The sequence below is a fragment of the Oryza sativa genome, chromosome 1, assembly GCF_034140825.1.
Source record: "Oryza sativa Japonica Group chromosome 1, ASM3414082v1".
NCBI lineage: Eukaryota > Viridiplantae > Streptophyta > Magnoliopsida > Poales > Poaceae > Oryza > Oryza sativa.
Genome location: NC_089035.1, coordinates 43,507,733 through 43,526,541, shown reverse-complemented (window position 1 = coordinate 43,526,541; position 18,809 = coordinate 43,507,733). Strand labels below are relative to the sequence as shown.

The following is an 18,809-nucleotide window of genomic DNA, read 5'->3' as shown; positions in this document are numbered from 1 at the left end:
GCAAATTAACTTTCATTTATGTAATTAGTTTTGTAAGTAGTCTATATTTAATACTCTAAATTAGTGTCTAAATATAGAGACTAAAGTTAAATCTATGGATTCAAACACCACCTAATATGGTACTAGGTTGTGGAATAGCAAGGACAGAGAGATTTGTTCTAGATAGATATTGGGTACACATGACAAGATTGATTGCTGCAAGGAAGAGCAAGTGGCTAGACTACTTATTTGATGAAGAAATGTAATGTGTGGAGCAGCGGAGAACAGCACTGATGGTGACGAGTCCCATGAGGCATGAGGAGCGGAGGAGACAAGTGCACGTCGCCTGCCTCTCTGTCTGTATCTCTACTATGTATGTAGGAGTAAATGTATCAGTATCACGGTCGTTTTTATCCTTTCCATGCCATGCCTGAGAGAAATGAATTGGCTTCGGCTTCGGATTGGATATGCTTCTTCCTCCACCACACAACCAGAGCACAAGCCAAGGCAAACCTCACTGTTGCTTCCCTTCCCTTCGCCCTGTACCAATAGAAGTTCGGATTGGGTTTCGTTCTTTTCTTCTTCTTTTTTTTTTCCCTTGTACCATTAGAACATGGCCATGCCACATATTGCCATCGCTCCATCGCTAACATTTCCACGACGGCCGGCAGCCTCTCTCCTATTACCAAATTTCAAAAGCTTCTATACAAACTAGTGTCAAACTAGTGTAGTACTCTATTCGTTTTTTAATATATATGGTACTGTTGATTTTTTAAGATATATTTAATTATTCATCTTATTAAAAAAATAATGTATTTATTTATTTTATTATGACTTGATTTATCGTCAAATGCTCTTAAAATTTTTTATATTTGCACAAAAAATTTTAAATAAAATAAATGATTAAATATTTATAAAAAAATCAACTGCATCATCATGTATTTAAAAATCAACTGCCTCCCAACAACATCTATCACCGGTGAAAGCAAGAAAAATAGTTAGTTCAGGGATATCATATGCTGCCTGTAATGTATTGGATCCATCTGTACTCCATTATCACGCACGCCTCTCCAAGAAATCATAAGCTCATTAGCGGTCAACACGATGCGATACCGCCATAATCGACTACAGTCTACAAATTTAGGCCAATTTCAAAATTTGTGTGGAGTATAAATTACAACGAATTTTCTGCATTTGCTCTTGTTTGTTCGTACGGATAGATACTACTAGTCCGTCAATTGCCAATAGGCAGGGAGAAAGGAAAAAAAAAACAAAAAAGGAAAAAAGAGCTTTGAGTTGACTGACATGGCCGTGCTCTCCTCTTCCTCCCATGGCCTCCTCCACCCACCGCTCCGTCTCCTCGCCGCCGCCTCCGCCAGTAGCGGCAGCAGCTACTCGATTCCCCATGCGCGCCTCCGCCTCGCCGTCACTACTCCGTCGAGGCTACCTTCCCCCATCTCATCCTCGCCCGACCCACCGCCCGACGTCGCCCACGACGAAGACGAACAGGAAGGTCAGCACCACAAGGAGGAGCGGGACGAGCGGTACGGGTTCGAGATCCAGGTGCGCAAGCTGCCCAAGCGCAACCGCCGCCTCGTCCGCGCCCGGGTCCGCGTCGACGCCCCGCTCGACGCCGTCTGGGCCACGCTCACCGACTACGAGGGCCTCGCCGGCTTCATCCCCGGCCTCTCCGAGTGCCGCCTCCTCGACCAGTCCGACTGCTTCGCCCGCCTCTACCAGGTACCCCCAATTCCTCCTCCACCACCAATCAATTTAGGTTGACCTTATCTGTGCTTTCATCCGCAGGTGGGTGAGCAGGATCTCGCGCTGGGTTTCAAGTTCAACGCCAGGGGCACCATCGACTGCTACGAGGGCGAATTGCAGCTGCTGCCCGCCGGAGCGCGGAGGAGGGAGATCGCCTTCAACATGATCGACGGCGACTTCAAGGTCTTCGAGGGCAACTGGTCCGTCCAGGAGGAGGTGTGAGATGCTATTCCAAATCCATGTTGCCGAATCATACTACCACATTTCATTCCATGCCATGATCCCAACAGCATGATTTTTTCTTTCTTTCTTTTTGAAGAAGAAGAAGAGAGATAGTAGTGCATAGTAAGCATGAATTGAGAAAAGGAATCAACCCCCATTCATCCCAAACATACGACATACTGCATTGATTTTTTTAGATAATGGATAGAAATCCAGCCTCTATACATGTCGCATTGATGGTGGTTCAGATTTAAGATTTTTCACTTTTTCATACAATCAGCTGCTCATTGCATTAACCATCGGTACTTATTCTCGATTAAATCTGATTCCAGCTGGTCTGGATTCTAGAAGCAAGATGCTATGAATTTCATTTTCTGAATCTTAATCTCGAGACTAGGGTTAGATAATATGATGATTTGGGTGTGCTGTTCAGGTTGATGGTGGGGAAATATCAGCGGATCAGGAATTTCAGACTATACTTTCTTATGTGGTGGAACTGGAGCCGAAGCTCTGGGTTCCAGTGAGGCTACTGGAAGGGAGGATTTGTAATGAGATCAAGACCAACCTTTTTTCAATCAGAGAAGAAGCTCAGAGGATCCAGAGATTGCAAGATAAGGTAAACTGTAAACAAGGGTGTTGCTCAATTGCTGTTCCAACATGCTCGAGTCAATTAGTAGTAATTTCTGAACATTCTTCAGTAGTACTGGAAATACAACATTAGCCTGTGGAAATTATGGCAATGGTACATTTGGGAGTCATATCTTTTCTTGTTATATAACTCCATTTTGTTCATTCCACTGTTATCATACTGTACCTTCTTAATTCTACAGAGAAATCCATGCTGAAGTTTGGCAGTATGTTTTCAGTGATTGGTCATCTCTTAAGGCTTCATCCCAATATTACACGTCCTTGATTCTCAAGAATACACTTCAGAAAGGTAGGTATTTAGCACTCCTTAGTTTTTTTTTTCTTTTTTGAAACTTTAGCACTTGTTAGTTAGTTGGACAACTGCCATGAACCTAATGAGTCTCAGTCTTGCAGGGGGAAAATGGGCGAAGAAAGATGATGACGCGCTTCATGATGTTAGTGGAACACCCAAAATTATGACTTAGGTCACTGGGCATGTCTTGTGACAATTGGATTGGTTGATCTTTCTCAATAGAAGAGAGGAAAAGGCAAATGGATTATTTGGAATTCGGACAGCTTTGGACGTGCCTGACAGGCAAATGGATAGAGGGTCCCAAAACCTAATCTTGCTTGTATATCTAGGATTACCTTTTTGCCACTCAATGGAGAAATGATTAACGTTTCGTGATTAACTACACGATGTTGACATATATTGCAATTTTATTTGTAACCAATCCTAGGCAGAAAGCTGCTGAATTGGTACTCACTTAGTCACTTGCCTCTTGTGTTGAAGCGGAGGGGAGGGGATATTTTGGGCTTGATTGGGGGTGCTTTTAACTTCTGTAGCTTCTCCGAGAATCAGAAACTTCTCTAAACAGTTCAGCTTTTGTCTGGATTCTAAAAAACTGTAGTTATAAAATCTAGAAAATGAATTAAAAGCTAGAAGGTAGGAAACCTAGCTTTTCCAGATCATCATAAGCTAGCTACCAACCAGTTGCTTCTTAGAATCTCATAAACATGCCTTTTGTCATCTTCTGTTAGCTTACTTGTACTGTGGAATCATCATCTAAATCAAACTTGTTTGTTCATAATTAATCAAACTTGTTTGTTCAAAATGATGAGAAAATTGCAATATTAGGACTGTAAACATTGGGGTTTCGCACTTTTGACACAAGTGGGTGACAAATAGGCCCATTTGTGTCTATAAAATGTGGGTCCTGTGTCATTATAGCAAATGTTAATATTTGCAACGTCATAATTGCAAATCCCCCGAAAATGAGTCGTTCACCATCTTTGCCACTTTCTCGCGAGGTAGCATAGCAGTGCTCACTGCTCAGTGGGAGGGAGCATCTCGCCGTTTCAATCGGATCGGGCTCCACAAATCCAATCCCGAATTGAATGATGAAATGCGCGGCTTCCTCCGCCACGCCGAGTCGCGAACCCCGCGGGCCTTCGTCCAACTCCTCGCCGCCCAGCCGCCGCGCCCCTCCGCCGCCGACCAGTGCCATGCCGCCGCCACCAAACTCGGTTTCTCCGCCTCCAACCCCTTCGCCAACACCGCGCTCCTCGCCTTCTACTGCCGATCCCGCCGCCTCCGTGAGGCACAGCACCTGTTCGACCAAATGCCCCTAAGGACCGCCGTCACCTGGAACACGCTCATCTACGGCCACGCGCAGTCGACCGCGCCCGACCTCGCCGTCGCGGCCTTCGCGCGCATGGTGCGCGCCGGCGTCTCCCCCACCGCGTCGTCCGTGTCCAGCGTCCTGGTCGCCTGCGTCAGGCTGGAGAATGCCGGTGCTGGAGCAATGCTGCACTCCGTTGGCCTCAGGTGTGGCTTCTTTGCTTCTGTCGTCGTCGGCACTGCCTTGGTGGACATGTACGCCAAATGCCGTCGTTTGGGCGCGGCGCAGCAGGTGTTTGGGGAGATGGAAGAGAAGAACGTGGCCACTTTCACGGCGCTCGTGACAGGGTTCGTTCTAAGCAGAAGGCCTCATGACGCCGTGCTGTTGGTCAGGGAGATGGAACGCTCTGGTGTGGCACCAAACTTGATGACGTACAGCAGCCTTCTCAGCTCATTCGCGAGCCCGGAGGACATAGATCATGGGAAGCAAGTTCATTGCGCAGTGCTTAAGAAGGGCTTGGAGCACGATCCGTTTGTTCTGTCTGCTCTTGTGACAATGTACTCCAAGTGCGGCATTTGGGAAGATTTTGTCAAGGTGCAGATGTCTGTTTCATGTCAAGATCAGGTATCATTCAATTCCGTCATTTCTGGGCTCTCCTGTCTGGGAAGAGGTAAAGAGGCGTTTCAACACTTCTTGGAAATGAGAAGGCACGGCACTGATATGGATGTGTTCACCTTTGCCAGCATATTGAAGGCTATAGGTAGCTCATCCTCGTTGCTAGAGGGTAGGCAGGTTCATACTCTTATTCTGAAGATTGGATATGATTCTGTTGTGGATGTCCAGAACAGCCTGATTTCCATGTATGCCAGACATGGTGCAATAGGGGAATCCAATGGCGTTTTCATTTCAATGGAAGCACCCAATTTGGTTTCTTGGAATTCACTAATGTCGGGATGTGCTCAACATGGCCATGGAAAGGAGGTAGTTGAGATGTTTGAACAAATGAGGAGGCTACATGTTCAGCCAGACCACATAACCTTCTTGTCAGTCCTCACAGCTTGCAGCCATGTTGGCTTGGTAGATAAAGGGCTCGAGTATTTCAACTTGATGAAAGATAAAGGGTATCTTGTGGGAGCAAGGACAAAACACTATGCTTGTATGGTTGATCTTCTTGGTCGAGCAGGCTATCTCAATGAAGCTGAATACTTGATTAATGGCATGCCTATAAAACCTGGTGCATCAGTATACAGAGCTCTGCTCAGTGCCTGCCAGATTCATGGGAACCTTGAGATTGCAATCCGAGTGTCCAAGCGTCTAATGGAGCTAAATCCTCATGACTCATCTGTTCATGTTCAGTTATCAAATGCCTTTGCTGGTGATGGCCGTTGGGGTAATGCTGCTGAGATCAGGGAGACCATGTCAGGTAAAGGAATAGTGAAGGAGCCATCTTGGAGTCGTATTGAGGACCAGATGCAACATAGATAATAAGCAGCCTGTGCTTACAAGATGCATGCCACTGTCTTGGTTGCTACCTAGAACTGAATTATAGACCGAAGCTCTGAGGGTGATGCTTACCGAACGAAGCAAGCTAGAAATATGTGTAAGAAAAGGTATGCCAAAGTTAGTGATAGATTTGACTACCTGCTCGTAAATTTTTGGAGGTTTAAACAGTTAAACTTCCTTCTGCTTTAGTATGAACCTCATTGCGTTTATCATTAGTGAGTAAAGCAGCACCAGATTGGATAATTCTGGTGTTATAACGATGAGTTCTACTGGAAGCAAGATAACTGATCGCCGTATAACTGGAGCCTAAATTAACCTGATGTAATGAACCCTTTAGCCTATTTCTTGTTTTGCATAAGCATAAGTGCATAACAGAAAGTGTATTTCAGTTAAACAAGAAACATCCACTTCCTTCTGTACATAAAATTAACTCTTTTTTTTCAATCTTTTTTTACAGGGCCTTTGCAGGCCTCTATGGCTGTATGTGAGGCTGTGAGCTAATTGTAGGCCCTTTACAATAGAACCAGCAAAATGTTTCATCCTAACTTGCTGTGCTATTGTTGCATGATATAGCATAAGGTTCTATCCATGCAATCCTTTTGTTCACTGCACATTGAACTCATCCCTTGTAGTTTTCAGCTTGCAATGTTCTGTGAGAAGACAAAGATAAAGAGTTATTTTTCTTAAAACTGCACATTGAACTCACCCCTTGTAGTTTTCGGTTTGCAATGTTCTGTGAGAAGACAAAGATAAGAGTTTTTCTTAAAACTGCACATTGAACCCACCCCTTGTAGTTTTTGGTTTGCAATGTTCTGTGAGAAGACAAAGATAAGAGTTTTTCTTAAAAGAGTTTAAGAAAGAGTGGAAGGCGCCAGTACTTATTTGACCCATATATAGCTTAGTACCAACGGTGCATTTTCTTGTTTGATATGTGCTTTTGTTATTGTTTCCTGCACATCATAATTTGGACCCAGTTTTGCAGGGGAACTTCCATAGACCGAGGGAAGAGCTGGTAGGACTTTGTACCAAGCAAATCGAGGAGCGTCAAGACCGAGTGGCTTAGGTTGGTCCATCGAAGTGGGCAAGGGGGAGAAACAAATCAGAAAACGACTGGCCTGGCCTGATGGTAGAATCCATGTTGTGTCTGCCTCTCCTGTGGGCGCTCCAGAAACCAAAGGGGGATCACTTTGAGTAATCATTCATACACAAGTAATCTTGCTTGATGGCCAGTCATGTTACAGACTGTATCATGCAGTTTGATGCCTGTTTAAGCTAAGAGAACGGGGGTTTTCCTTCAGTTTGCTGCTTGAGAGAAAGCTTGTGACAGACAAGACGAAGAAATGTCATGGCTGGAGGCGGTTTGGGCCTTGATGGTTTGGGCCGAGGAAGCAAAGAAGCCCAGCGAGAGGATGAAGGAGGGCAATCCTCCGATACCACCGAGACGGGAGAGCCTCCACACCTGACCTCAGCAAAAGCAGCAGATCGACAAATCCTCCCCGCCACAGCCACCGTCCTCTCCAGCGAGTCTTCTTCTTCCTCCTCCTCCCGCTCGCTCGCAAGTGCCAAGACAGACTGCCATGTCTCTATCGATTCCAATGGTCTGTTGCTGAAAAGGACAATCTGGTAGAGCGGCTCGCACGATACAGACACATGCACTTCTTGGGGATGCTCGCCCCTCCTTCCTAGTAACATTCTTCACCCCCCATTTTCTTTGTTTCTACTTCTCTTTCCCTTTCTTGTGCTCCCTCCCCTCCTCAATCCGTATATATAAGCTAGCTGCTCGTTCTTGTTGGCTCCTTCTTCCTATTATTTCTTTGTTTGCTCCCTCCCCTTGCTGGTTGGCTGGCTGGGTCGGTCGGGTTCTTTCTTGATCTGCATTTCGCCCTCCGCCACCGGGATGGAGAACGGACACGCCAAGAATCTTGTGGCCGTCATCGGCAGCGGCAACTGGGGCAGCGTCGCCTCCCGCCTCATCGCTTCTAACACCGCTAAGTTGCCCTCCTTTCATGGTAGGTACCTTCCCTCTCACAATTCTCCATTAATTCCCCATGTGTTGCATTTCTGAATTATGCATCTCCCTATGTGGGCTCTATGCATATCAGCATATGCATTGTGTTTGCTACAACTGTTGGGTCATTTCCATGTCTATTGTTGTTTGTAATTGTCTTCTCTAAGACTCTAACCATTCAATCAGAGACCATATATACCCTGTGTTTTGTTGGGATCTTTCTACTTGTAACAAAAACAATCTTACTGCATTCCACTTAGCCCCTGTAAGATGTTCTTTTGAGAGCCTATCAATGTTATCCAACCGCATGAAACCATCAAATTGACTTTATTATTTAAGATTGAATTGCCATGTTGTAGTCTGCAAATTATCTACCACAAACGTACTACTCCCTCCTTCCTTAAATGTTTGACGCTGTTGACTTTTTTAAACATGTTTGACCGTTCGTCTTATTCAAAAACTTTTGTGAAATGTGTAAAACTATATGTATACATAAAAGTATATTTAACAATAAATCAAATGACAGGAAAAGAATTAATAATTACTTAAATTTTTTGAATAAGACGAACGGTCAAACATTTTTAAAAAAGTCAACGGCGTCAAACATTTTGGGATGGAGGGAGTAGTATTTATTGGGTACTTGGGGGAACTCTAATGCTAGCTATGGTTCTTTTTTGCATGAGTTCTTTTGACAACCCTACATCCTGCACCTATTTGTGCTGATTTTGTTGTAATTTATTCGTAGATGAAGTAAGGATGTGGGTGTTTGAAGAAATATTACCAACAGGCAAGAAGCTCTCTGAGTCCATTAACCAAGCAAATGTAAGAGTTCAAACTAATTCCCCGTGCTTTATTTTACTTCTGGAATCAGTAAATGATTCTAGCATGATCCTCGCATATTACAGGAGAATTGCAAATACTTACCTGGTATAAAGCTCGGAGCTAATGTAATTGCTGATCCTGATTTGGAGAATGCAGGTAAACACCGTAAATTGTATTCCTAATTATAATTATTCTTAATTGGATACATTGCTCTTGGATGCTACAATAATGCTTAGAGATCTAGTTAATGAAGGAAGTTCTCTTCACCAAAAAAAAGAAAAAGAAAAAGAAAAAAGCCAGCAGCTGCTTCAGTAAAATGAAAATCAACTTATAGATACACTCAAAATTATTAGCTTTGATGTGCTATTTGATACTACTTTGGGGGGTGGGTGGGATGTTGTAATATAGGTTTCATAAGCAAAATGCTATCATCATTGCAGCCTCCCTGTCTACATCATGCTTTTTTTCATCTTGACAAACAAACACCCATAAAAGTCTCCTTTTTTTTTCAGTGAAAGATGCAAATATGCTTGTTTTTGTGACTCCCCATCAATTTGTGGAGGGTATATGTAAGAAGCTTGTGGGTAAACTAAGGCCAGGAACTGAGGGTATCTCCCTCATCAAGGGCATGGAGGTCAAGATGGAAGGACCATGCATGATATCTAAATTAATTACAAACATACTTGGAATCAATTGCTGTGTCCTTATGGGTGCTAACATTGCAAATGAGGCAAGCATCTTCTGAACTTCCCATGCAAAGTTTCTTTGTACTCCCTAAAGGTGAAAAGTAACCAGGTGCACCTTTCAAATGCAGATTGCTGTTGAGAAATTCAGTGAAGCGACAATTGGATATAAGAAAGACAAGGAAGTGGCAACCCGATGGGCTAAACTTTTTACAACACCTTACTTCCTGGTTTCTGTTGTAAGTTCAACCATAAAATCTCATTGAAACAAACCCTCTCACCAGAGTGATTCCTAGCAGTGGTTCAGCAGAAAATGAAAAACCTGTGTCCTTCATGTACAGGTAGAGGATATTGAAGGAGTTGAATTATGTGGAACACTGAAAAATGTCGTGGCCATTGCAGCAGGTTTTACATGTTTGTTAATTTGTAGTAGTCATTGTTTCCTTTCAAATTTTAATATTTAAGTGATGGAATCAACTTGCAGGTCTTGTTGATGGTTTGGATATGGGGAACAATACCAAGGTATGCTATTTTTATTGAAAACATAACAGAGAAGAATTTTCATTGTATCATAGAGTTTAATGATCTGTTTTATCTATTTGTCAGGCTGCAATAATGAGGATTGGTTTGCGGGAAATGCGTGCTTTCTCTAAGCTTCTATCCCCTACAGTCAGGGACAACACTTTCTTTGAGAGCTGTGGTGTGGCTGACCTAATAACTACATGCCGTATGTATCTCATTGTTCTCCTTTTACCATTGAGCTGACAAACACTGACAAGATGAGTGTTTCATGGCAGTTGGTGGGAGAAACAGAAGAGTCGCTGAGGCCTTTGCACGAAATGGTGGCAAAAGGTTTCTTGTCTAAAACATACATAATGTCTTTTGATAATTTTACTCTATACTTTAACTTTGTTAGAGAATCAAAATACAAAGTATGTCGATGTTGATGGCCTATACTAAAGAGTTTTCACATAGATTTTTTTTTCTGTTTTGTGATGATTACATAATAACTATGGTATTTCATCATTCTTACAGGTCTTTTGATGAGTTGGAGGCCGAGATGCTACATGGCCAAAAACTTCAGGTAAGCAAATATCTGGAACCAAGCAAACATGGTGAATTCGTTGCCTTCTTAGTGCATCTAATCTTTATTAGTTTCACTTGCAGGGAGTGTCCACAGCAAAAGAAGTTTATGAAGTCTTGACTTATCGAGGGTGGCAAGAATTGTTTCCTCTTCTGTCCACAGTGCATGAGATTTGTATTGGTCAGCTACCTCCTACATCAATAGTTGAATACAGTGAGCACACGCCCAACCTCTCCATCATCAATGGTTCTAATGCGTATTACTGAGCTAGATTCTGCAAATTGTATTATTGCCACTATTCTCAGTATCACTTGTTACAACAGAACAAGTTGAAACATACCTAATGTCTGAATCCGTTATATATATAATATTATTATTCAGCCATGTCACCTCATAAAGTGCATGACTGATTATGTGTTTCTGTCCCTTGTTGTTTGGAAATTGAGTGACCTTGCCAGAAATCCATGGATTGGAATAAACAAATTCAGTTTATATGGAAAATAGAGTGAAAGAATTTCATGGTATAATTTATAAGGGTGCTTCTTGAATGAAACACCACAAACAACAGGCCATGCTTAAGTTTAATAACCTGGAAGTTTAAAAAGTTAATGACCCTCGCCCAAAAAAAAGAAACAATTTACATCCAGTATGCAGTTCACTGTTCACCCATTTCATAATTTTGTAATATAGTGTGTTTTTACAAACACGCTGTGTACATTGTTTCCAACTTCCAAGTATCACAAAAGAAAACTAATATTTGAGCCTTTATATTTAGAGCTTTCCACATTTCAATAATTCATTGTATGTAGTAAAGACCAAGGAAATGTTGAGTGATAATTTGGGAAGACTTAAATAGTGTTGTTTTGGATTCATGGAGTGCTGATTTGATATTGAAATGTTAAATTTGGAAGGATTCCCAATTACAAACTGTTGATCAGGCCTTGTAATTTTGGAGCTGCTTTTGCTGACAGACAGAGCAACAATGGATTGTAGAACTATAATACCATATTCCTACTTCCTAGATGGAATGTTTCATCCGAAAGCCTCACTGGCCTGGAATCATGATGGGTAGAGGGGTAGGTGGAGGTGTGCAAGGAACTTGAGAGCGATCACTGTATTGCCTTATATGATAAGTAAGCAATGAACTAACTGAATATTCCAGGACCACCAGGTGGACTTGATGCCTGTGCTGATCCAGTTCTGGGTCATTGGGTGTACTGACGATATCATTGGACACAAACATGGAGAACATTTCTAATGGAAGAAATTGCATTCTAATACAGTGAAACACAGGAATAAAATATTAGAGACTGAATTTGAACAAATAATCATTCTACTATAATTTTCTGAATCAATTGGAATTCAAGTTCCTAGAGTTCACACTATGACATGGAGAAGAAGTTTGCGAGTTATGTAATGAAAGAAGTTAAAAGTGTACTTTCTATATTTTAAGTTTCGTCCAATGACTTCATTTAAGAGTAGCAGATTTTGCACCTAGCTTTTGTCATGCAGATTTTGTTAAGCTTCTCTTAGCTGAACCCATTTTCACTATTATCGAAGTTTGCTAGTTGAAAATTTGGTCTTTGATACAAAATGCTGCTTCCTTTCAGTAAATTTTAGTGGCCTTAGAATTTTACAATCCAAGTACCTTAAGAACCTTCAGATAATGCAACTTTCTGCTATAGGCTACTTGATACAGTGAATAGATTGTTGATTTCCTTTTTGAATGGCATGTGTTTCTGATGATCTATTTTAATATAAGATGTATTTCTTTTACTCTTAACACATGCAGGTATTACTTAGAAATGATATTTATTTTAGGAGTGTTTTGTATTCCCTGGACAGTTTTCACTTGTAGTTCTCCAATTTCATCTCAATAATCAAATCTTAAACATATTGCAATAGCATTTGCCAAGATAAAATTATTCATGGTACAGTATCCACTATATGAAGATGAAGCGGAAACACGCTAATGATTGTTCATGTCCTGTCTTAGATGCAACCAAAATAAACTATTTCACCTTTCACGGATTAGTTGATTTATCATATTTTAGTGGATTAAATTGTCCACAACATTTTAAATTCCAATCTTCCTGGGGAACAAGGACCAAAAGAATCTGCCAAACACATCACTTTCATCTTTTTATGTCTACAAAGTAACTTTTGGTGTTGAGCCTAGACAAGACACAAACAAGATAACATGAAATACCTCCAAAACTTGAACAGCGGAATTTATTTGGAGTCATGGCAATATGCTCATCGAAATTCAGGACCTAGTTTCTTTCTTTAAAAGAAAACTGTGACTCATGTTTCAATTCCAACTGGCATAAGTTTTTATTTCTATTGTGACCTGACATGAACCCGTTTCAGGAATCCACTGAATGCTGTTCTCTGAAGATGTCATCAATAACAGTTTCAGCTTGCTAAAGGTCTTGAAGGACCTCTGCTTTCTAGTGGAGCAAGGCTCAGGAAATTCTTCATGTCAGTGTTCTTCGTTGCGGGGTCATCAACTCATCTGTCAGATCTTGGACATTTCCAGGCCTTCAGCAACAGTCCATGCAAGAAGTCGTCAGAATGCACTTACATTTCACATCTGTTTATGACTGATTACACATTATGCTCATATGTGCTTTATTTTTTTAATGATACAACGCATCAGTATGTGAGCAATATAGTTTGCTCATATTTGTTATCGTCTAACAGTGGCTTGTTAACTATGTTGAGGTTTTATATTCACAACTAAAAACTTTGTACGCTGGGAATACTTAAACCCCTTAACAGTTCAAGACTCCAGGCTGTGTTTAATATTAGTCCAACATTTGCCTGAGAATTGTTACTTGCTTGATGCACTTGGTACTGAAATCTGCAAATCGTTGTTATCATTCTACATATGCCTGAGAATTGTTGCTTGCTTGATGCACTTGGCACTGAGATCTGCAGATCGTTGTTGTTATCATTCATTCTACATTTCTCTGATAAGGAGTCCCTCCCGTTCAAATATGATTATGATTCGATAAAAACAATTGAAAGTAGATGAATTCAAAAGTCATCAGGCTGAAATTATCTGACAGTACAGAATCTGTAATGCTGCAGATACATCCATAAGCATATCTGGTTGAGCAAGGTACAGAAAATGACATCAAATTAGAGCAGCCATTCTGGAACATTCATCAGTACCATGGAAAATATGATCAAATATCCATTTGATTTAGTCACATTTTACCAGTATTAGTCTTAGAACCATAACAAACATGACAGACCATGCTGGTACAAAATACGCAATCCTCGGATCCTCACTAACTTATTAAGTTCTTGACCTTTTGAAAGACTGACAACAATACTAAGCAGACTCTGACTTGGTGTAGATCCTTACAGCAACAGCCAATCCCAATATCGCCAAGGGAACCAAAAACTGGAGGATCTTGATGATGAACTCTGGTGTCTTATCCTGGTTGTAGTGTGGTTGCTTCGGGGGCGTGTACTTCACCTTGGTGGGTATCGTGGTTGCGTCAATGTCGCCGACATAATACTCATCCATCATCGCCCGAGCAGTGGTGCTGTGCCCCACATCTTCGAAGTCGTCGGTAGCATCCTTGGCTGCAATATTCAAGTACCATTGTAAGCTGAAATCAGATTTCCTGAAACCTTATCGATCAACAAGTATGCAATGCAGCAATGGGGCTTTACCAGTCGAAGACAACAAGACATCATCACCTCCAGGGTGATCCTCCAAAAACTTGGTCACATTGTACACCTGCAAGTAGCAAAACAAATACTTCTATGAGTTTGATTTGTGTAAAGGGGATTTTTTTTTCACCATATAAGGCCTCGTCAATATAAAAGCAACAATAACCAAGCACATTTCAGTGTATAAAAATGAGCAAATGACCCTAGCAACCTCCCTTATAGAACAGTTTGTTGAAAAAATACATATCTTTTGATCAGCCAACATCATGTTCACAGAGTCAAAATAGCTTCTTGACATATACTACACGAGAACATATAAGCTCCCTAAAGTTCTGAGCATATTTTAAACAGGCTTGTTCATCTGATTGAACTGGAAATAGAGAAGTAAGCAAAACTGATTTTTCCTTGGCTCTATGAAGTAAAAGATCTTGCATTATTCTTTAGCGTTTGACATATCAACAGAATTGTGAATCCTATGGAATAAAAGATGAAACAAGAGCTGCACATTTAGATTACAAAGAACAGTTTCTCGCATTAAACCACAAAATATTTATACCAGGACTAGTGAGGTACATTCTTATATAGGCTCCATGAAAATGACTGGTTAAGAAAAGATGTTCAGGAACATTACAGGAAAAAAAATGTGCAGTAGGAGATTCTCAACAAAAATTAAGGTCAGGATAGGCTAATTTATGAGGGATGTTTGCTATCCTATCCTATCTGGAAAGCCATATCCGCACAGTGATGAAAAGTTTGTCCCTAAAAGTTCCCAGCAAGACCGTGTGTCATACTAATCAAAAGAAAAGAGAAGAGAAGAGAAAAGGGAGAAGACCTTGCCGCCGATGATGAGCCAGCAATCGTCCTTGGTGTTGTGCTTGGAGACCTCCTCCAGGGTCAGCACCTTGTTGTTGGACATGTTGATCTTGATCGATCTTGCCCTCCTCTTGCTCCTGCCTCCTGCTCCTCTCTCTCCCAAGTCCCAACTGGCAACTACCAAGAGATGAGATGAGAGATGGGACGAGAGAAGGGACGAGGAGCGCGAGGCGAGGAGGAGGAGGAGCTTTGGATCCAACGACGAAAGAAAGAGAGAGAGAGAGATCGCGAATGAGGAGGAGGAGGAGGAGGAGAGGATTGAGGAGCAGTAGAGTTGTATAGTGGGAGTAGGTCGAAGGGCCCACCAGTCATAGTCAGTTTGGTTGGTGGGTAAGGGCGCTTGTCTCACCGACCCCAACCACATGGTTCCTTTTTTTTTTCTTTTCTGTGTACTCCACACCAACAACCGTAGCAGCTAGCCAGCTAGTCTGTGGATCCGATCCGTATGCGACTAGACTAGTCTGGTGTGTGGGCCCTCCCTCCCTGTATCTGTATGTTGTACAAATACGGTACTACTGTACTTCATGCTTTTCTGTCCAACAGAAGTAGTGGTGGCCAATTGGTTTACAGTTATACTACACGGTTTATACAGTCTTTTGGAAATTCAAATTCTCTTTCTGAACGACCACCAAAACTTATTCACGTAAAAGAGAAAAATGTGCAAAAATAATTGCTTCTTTTTTCCTACTGGTTTATGTTTTTACCCAAAGTATAAACTACTCCCTCCGTCCCATAATATATCTAGTCCTAGGATGGATCTCATCCCATCCTAGGTTGCTATATTACGAGTCATGTCTAGATACATTGTCCTATAATAGATTCCATCCCATCCTAGATTGCTATATTATGGGACGGAAGCCAACCTGCCAAGTCTGCCCAAATCCTATGCAACTCTCACTTGCTTCCCATCATGTGCCACTAACTCTATAATTATGAACTACTCCCCACGTCCCTAAATATAAGAGATTTTGGTGGGATGTGATATATCTTATTACAATGAATCTGGACAGAAGCATGTCCAAATTCGTTGGACTAGGATGTGTCACTTCCAACCAAAATCTCTTATATTTTAGGGACGGATGGAGTATCTCTCATTCAGCTATATTTATATCTTTTTTTTTTGTCTTCTTGGATAACATACATAACTTAGAGTGTGTTTGGTTCACGGTCATGCATGGATAGGATATGGCCATCCATATTTTGTTGGATATGGCGATCTAATTGCTTTATTATGCTCTACTCAGTTGTTATCTCTCTAGCTAATATCGACATGGTTCAATAATCGTATCCGGGTGTTTTCCTTTTTATCGTAACCAGACATTTTCACATTCTATATTTTTTTTAAAAGCAACAGTGAAGACGATATAACATGGGGATCGATGTGGGAAGAAGGTTGATTTTTCGGCTTTCTAAAGATGGGAAACTAACAGAAACTGAAAAGCAAACTATAATAAGACCAGAACTGAGATGATCGAAAGATTTTAAGAGAGAGAGAGAGAGGCTAGTTTGGTCGAGTTCGTTCTTCGTTTTTTATTTTTACGAATTTGTGACAGCCCCAAAGTAGCCACCGATTATTAATAAATATTACAAAGAAACAAAGAGGGAATCCCAGTAATTATTACATCTATCCATCACCATCTTTAATTTTCACCGATGAAAAATAATGAGAGACAAACAATCTTGAAATGTGGATGGGAATTGAAAATGAATAACAATGAATACGAGTACTGAGAAACACTTGGAAGTGCCGAGATAACAACAACGAACTTTACAAGCAGGATGAATTAAGAGAGTCCTCTTCTTGTGTTATTATTTTGTATCCTTGAAATTAAGAAACTGATTTAATTTAAGCGTTCTTGGTTGGGTAGGAGGCCATCTTGTTGATGCCGCAGAGGCCGTCGTGCTTGCCGGTGCCCCTCCTCATCCGGATGTACCCCTTCTCACCCCAATGCGATCCCCACGAGTTCTTCACGATGATGTAATCGTGTCCCTTGCTGGCCGTCCCGTATCCAACGGCCGTCACGCCATGATCCAGCCGCGTGCCGCACGGACCATCAAACACACCCTGACCGATTAATCACCATTAATTTCAAGTCAGGACAAGAAGAAAATGGCAAATTAAGAAGTAATTACAAACAATTTACTACTACAATTAAATTCCATTAACCTATACTCCTATAAAGTCTCTAGTGATGGTGGCAGTGAATCAAACACCCACTGCTGTTTTTAAAAATTGACTGCTGATATCTTTTGTTATTATGGAATAGCCCAAATATTCAGTTCAAACAAATAAACAAGTGGTACTAATATGTTCGATAATTTTTATAATATTTATTACATACTATAATATATTTTCTTTTATCTATAGCAAAGCATTTGTGTTTTTTTAGCTATTGAAGAGAGAACATTGTTGATTAATTGTTTCATACCCCGCTGTAGAACTGGAAGTTCCTGCCTGAGGCCTCGATGGCGACGCTGACGGGCTGGTGGGCCAGGGCCTTGAGCAGGGCCTGCTCGTTGTTCCTCGGCACGTCCTCGTACCCGGAGATGGTCACCGCCGCCGCCGCCTCGCCGTCGTCGTCCCCCTCCGTGCTGCCGCGGCGGCAGGTGCCTTCCTCCATCAGGTACGGGTAGGACTCCTCGGTGTGGAGGCCGCCGTTGGCGGCGATGTAGGAGAAGGCGTAGTCCATGAGGCCGCCGCTGCAGCCGTTGTTGCCGTCGGTGTCGCAGTCGATGAGCTCCTGCTCCGACAGGCGCGTCAGGTTGCCGGTCACGATGGCGTTGATCCCCTCCACCGCCGCCACCGTCGAGAACGCCCAGCAGCTGCCGCACTGCCCCTGGTTCTTCACCTCCGTCACCGCCCCCTTCTTCCTCCAGTCCACCTCCTTCGGCAAACTTGCCGCCTCCACCTCCTCGTACCTGAACAACTGATCGTTGCTGTTCCTCCTCGCCGGAGTGAGGGTGAGGCCGAGGTAGGCAGCCTTGAACTCGTCGTGGGTGAGGTCGGCGAACTCGTTGAGGCCCAGCCAGTAGCCGGTGATCTTCTTGTTCTCCTCGTCGATGTGGTTGAGGTTGTCCTTGAACACCTCGAACCTCCTCAGCTTCTCCTCCAAGCTGGAGTAGGCCTTGCGGTACTTGGCCATGAACTTCTCGAACAGCTCCATCAGCCTCTCATGCGACGCCAGATCCTCCTCCGAGTAGCCAACTATGGACAATTCACTGGGCATGGCTACCGCTACGCATGCGCCGCCGCACAGCAGGAGGAGCACAAGAGCCAGGGGAAGCTTCGAATTCATTGAAGCCGCCATTGTTGCAAGCTACTACTAGTAGGATGATACAAGCTGCTGCTGCTGTGCATGGTAGAGATGAGAGAATGCATGTGTATATATAGCTTAGCTTTTCTTTCTTTCTTAGATCGATTGTTAATTTTGCTTGAAAGCAAAGACACGATCGATCGATCGATAGATCAACTGCGTGTGCTACATGTTGAAGGTTATATGAACCATGCGAGAGCTTTAAGACATGGTTAGCATCTTGGATGATTTGGTATCTGAAGAACTAGACTTTGCTTTTAAGCATGCATATGATATGAACGCTGGGCGCTTACTCTTGTAGTAGTAGTAGTATTATATGGAGCATCAGGGAAACTGTTTTAATCTCTCGAGGGGATATCCCCTCGTTTTTTGTATGTCACTTAAATGGTTATAAAAAAATTTAAAAAAAATTGGAAAGGTGTATTAACATGTGATATAACACTCCACAAACATATAAGTTCAAATTCAACTTCTACATCTCGTAACGAAAAAAACAAATTGAACCGCAGCTAGTTAACGTATATTCAGAGCCAAATTTGTTTTTTTTCGTTGCGAGATGTAGAAGTTGAATTTTTACTTGCATGTTTGTGGAGTGATATATCACATATTAATACATCTTCT

General features: G+C 42.1%; 5 protein-coding genes across 10 annotated transcripts; 3 read left to right on the top strand and 2 right to left on the bottom strand.

The window, feature by feature from the left end:
• The first annotated feature begins 1,229 nt into the window (after positions 1–1,229).
• LOC4323848 (uncharacterized) lies at positions 1,230–3,358 on the top strand. Of its 4 annotated transcripts, none has more exons than XM_015785275.3 (5): positions 1,230–1,719; positions 1,786–1,959; positions 2,399–2,581; positions 2,832–2,902; positions 3,007–3,358. In XM_015785275.3, exons 1-4 carry the CDS (start codon positions 1,285–1,287, stop codon positions 2,832–2,834), a joined length of 795 nt encoding a protein of 264 aa, XP_015640761.1. In that variant the 5' UTR covers positions 1,230–1,284; the 3' UTR covers positions 2,835–2,902; positions 3,007–3,358. The 4 variants fall into 4 exon arrangements, with proteins under 4 accessions (XP_015640761.1, XP_015640769.1, XP_015640748.1 ...); XM_015785283.3 differs by having other exon boundaries at positions 2,999–3,358; XM_015785262.3 differs by having other exon boundaries at positions 2,796–2,902.
• Positions 3,359–3,867: 509 nt separating this feature from the next.
• Positions 3,868–6,930, top strand: LOC107281139 (pentatricopeptide repeat-containing protein At1g11290, chloroplastic). Of its 3 annotated transcripts, none has more exons than XM_066306852.1 (2): positions 3,868–5,824; positions 6,692–6,930. In XM_066306852.1, exon 1 carries the CDS (start codon positions 3,999–4,001, stop codon positions 5,697–5,699), a length of 1,701 nt encoding a protein of 566 aa, XP_066162949.1. In that variant the 5' UTR covers positions 3,868–3,998; the 3' UTR covers positions 5,700–5,824; positions 6,692–6,930. The 3 variants fall into 3 exon arrangements, with proteins under 3 accessions (XP_066162949.1, XP_015640465.1, XP_066162950.1); XM_015784979.2 differs by having other exon boundaries at positions 6,700–6,838; XM_066306853.1 differs by lacking the exon at positions 6,692–6,930 and adding an exon at positions 6,175–6,299.
• A 248-nt stretch (positions 6,931–7,178) lies between these two features.
• Positions 7,179–13,150, top strand: LOC4323847 (glycerol-3-phosphate dehydrogenase [NAD(+)]). The gene is made up of 12 exons (XM_015785217.3): positions 7,179–7,726; positions 8,471–8,547; positions 8,631–8,703; positions 9,060–9,277; positions 9,362–9,469; positions 9,572–9,635; positions 9,715–9,752; positions 9,837–9,957; positions 10,028–10,082; positions 10,266–10,314; positions 10,398–10,527; positions 12,685–13,150. The coding sequence occupies exons 1-12, from the start codon at positions 7,615–7,617 to the stop codon at positions 12,693–12,695; spliced, it is 1,056 nt and encodes a 351-aa protein (XP_015640703.1). The 5' UTR covers positions 7,179–7,614; the 3' UTR covers positions 12,696–13,150.
• Positions 13,151–13,488: 338 nt separating this feature from the next.
• On the bottom strand, positions 13,489–15,032 carry LOC4323846 (cytochrome b5-like). Its single transcript, XM_015785314.3, has 3 exons — positions 14,834–15,032; positions 14,002–14,068; positions 13,489–13,911 (listed from the first exon to the last, which is right to left on the bottom strand). The coding sequence occupies exons 1-3, from the start codon at positions 14,915–14,917 to the stop codon at positions 13,655–13,657; spliced, it is 408 nt and encodes a 135-aa protein (XP_015640800.1). The 5' UTR covers positions 14,918–15,032; the 3' UTR covers positions 13,489–13,654.
• Positions 15,033–16,489: 1,457 nt separating this feature from the next.
• On the bottom strand, positions 16,490–18,310 carry LOC4323845 (cysteine protease XCP2). Its single transcript, XM_015785228.3, has 2 exons — positions 17,304–18,310; positions 16,490–16,939 (listed from the first exon to the last, which is right to left on the bottom strand). Exons 1-2 carry the CDS (start codon positions 18,180–18,182, stop codon positions 16,721–16,723), a joined length of 1,098 nt encoding a protein of 365 aa, XP_015640714.1. The 5' UTR covers positions 18,183–18,310; the 3' UTR covers positions 16,490–16,720.
• Positions 18,311–18,809: the final 499 nt, after the last annotated feature.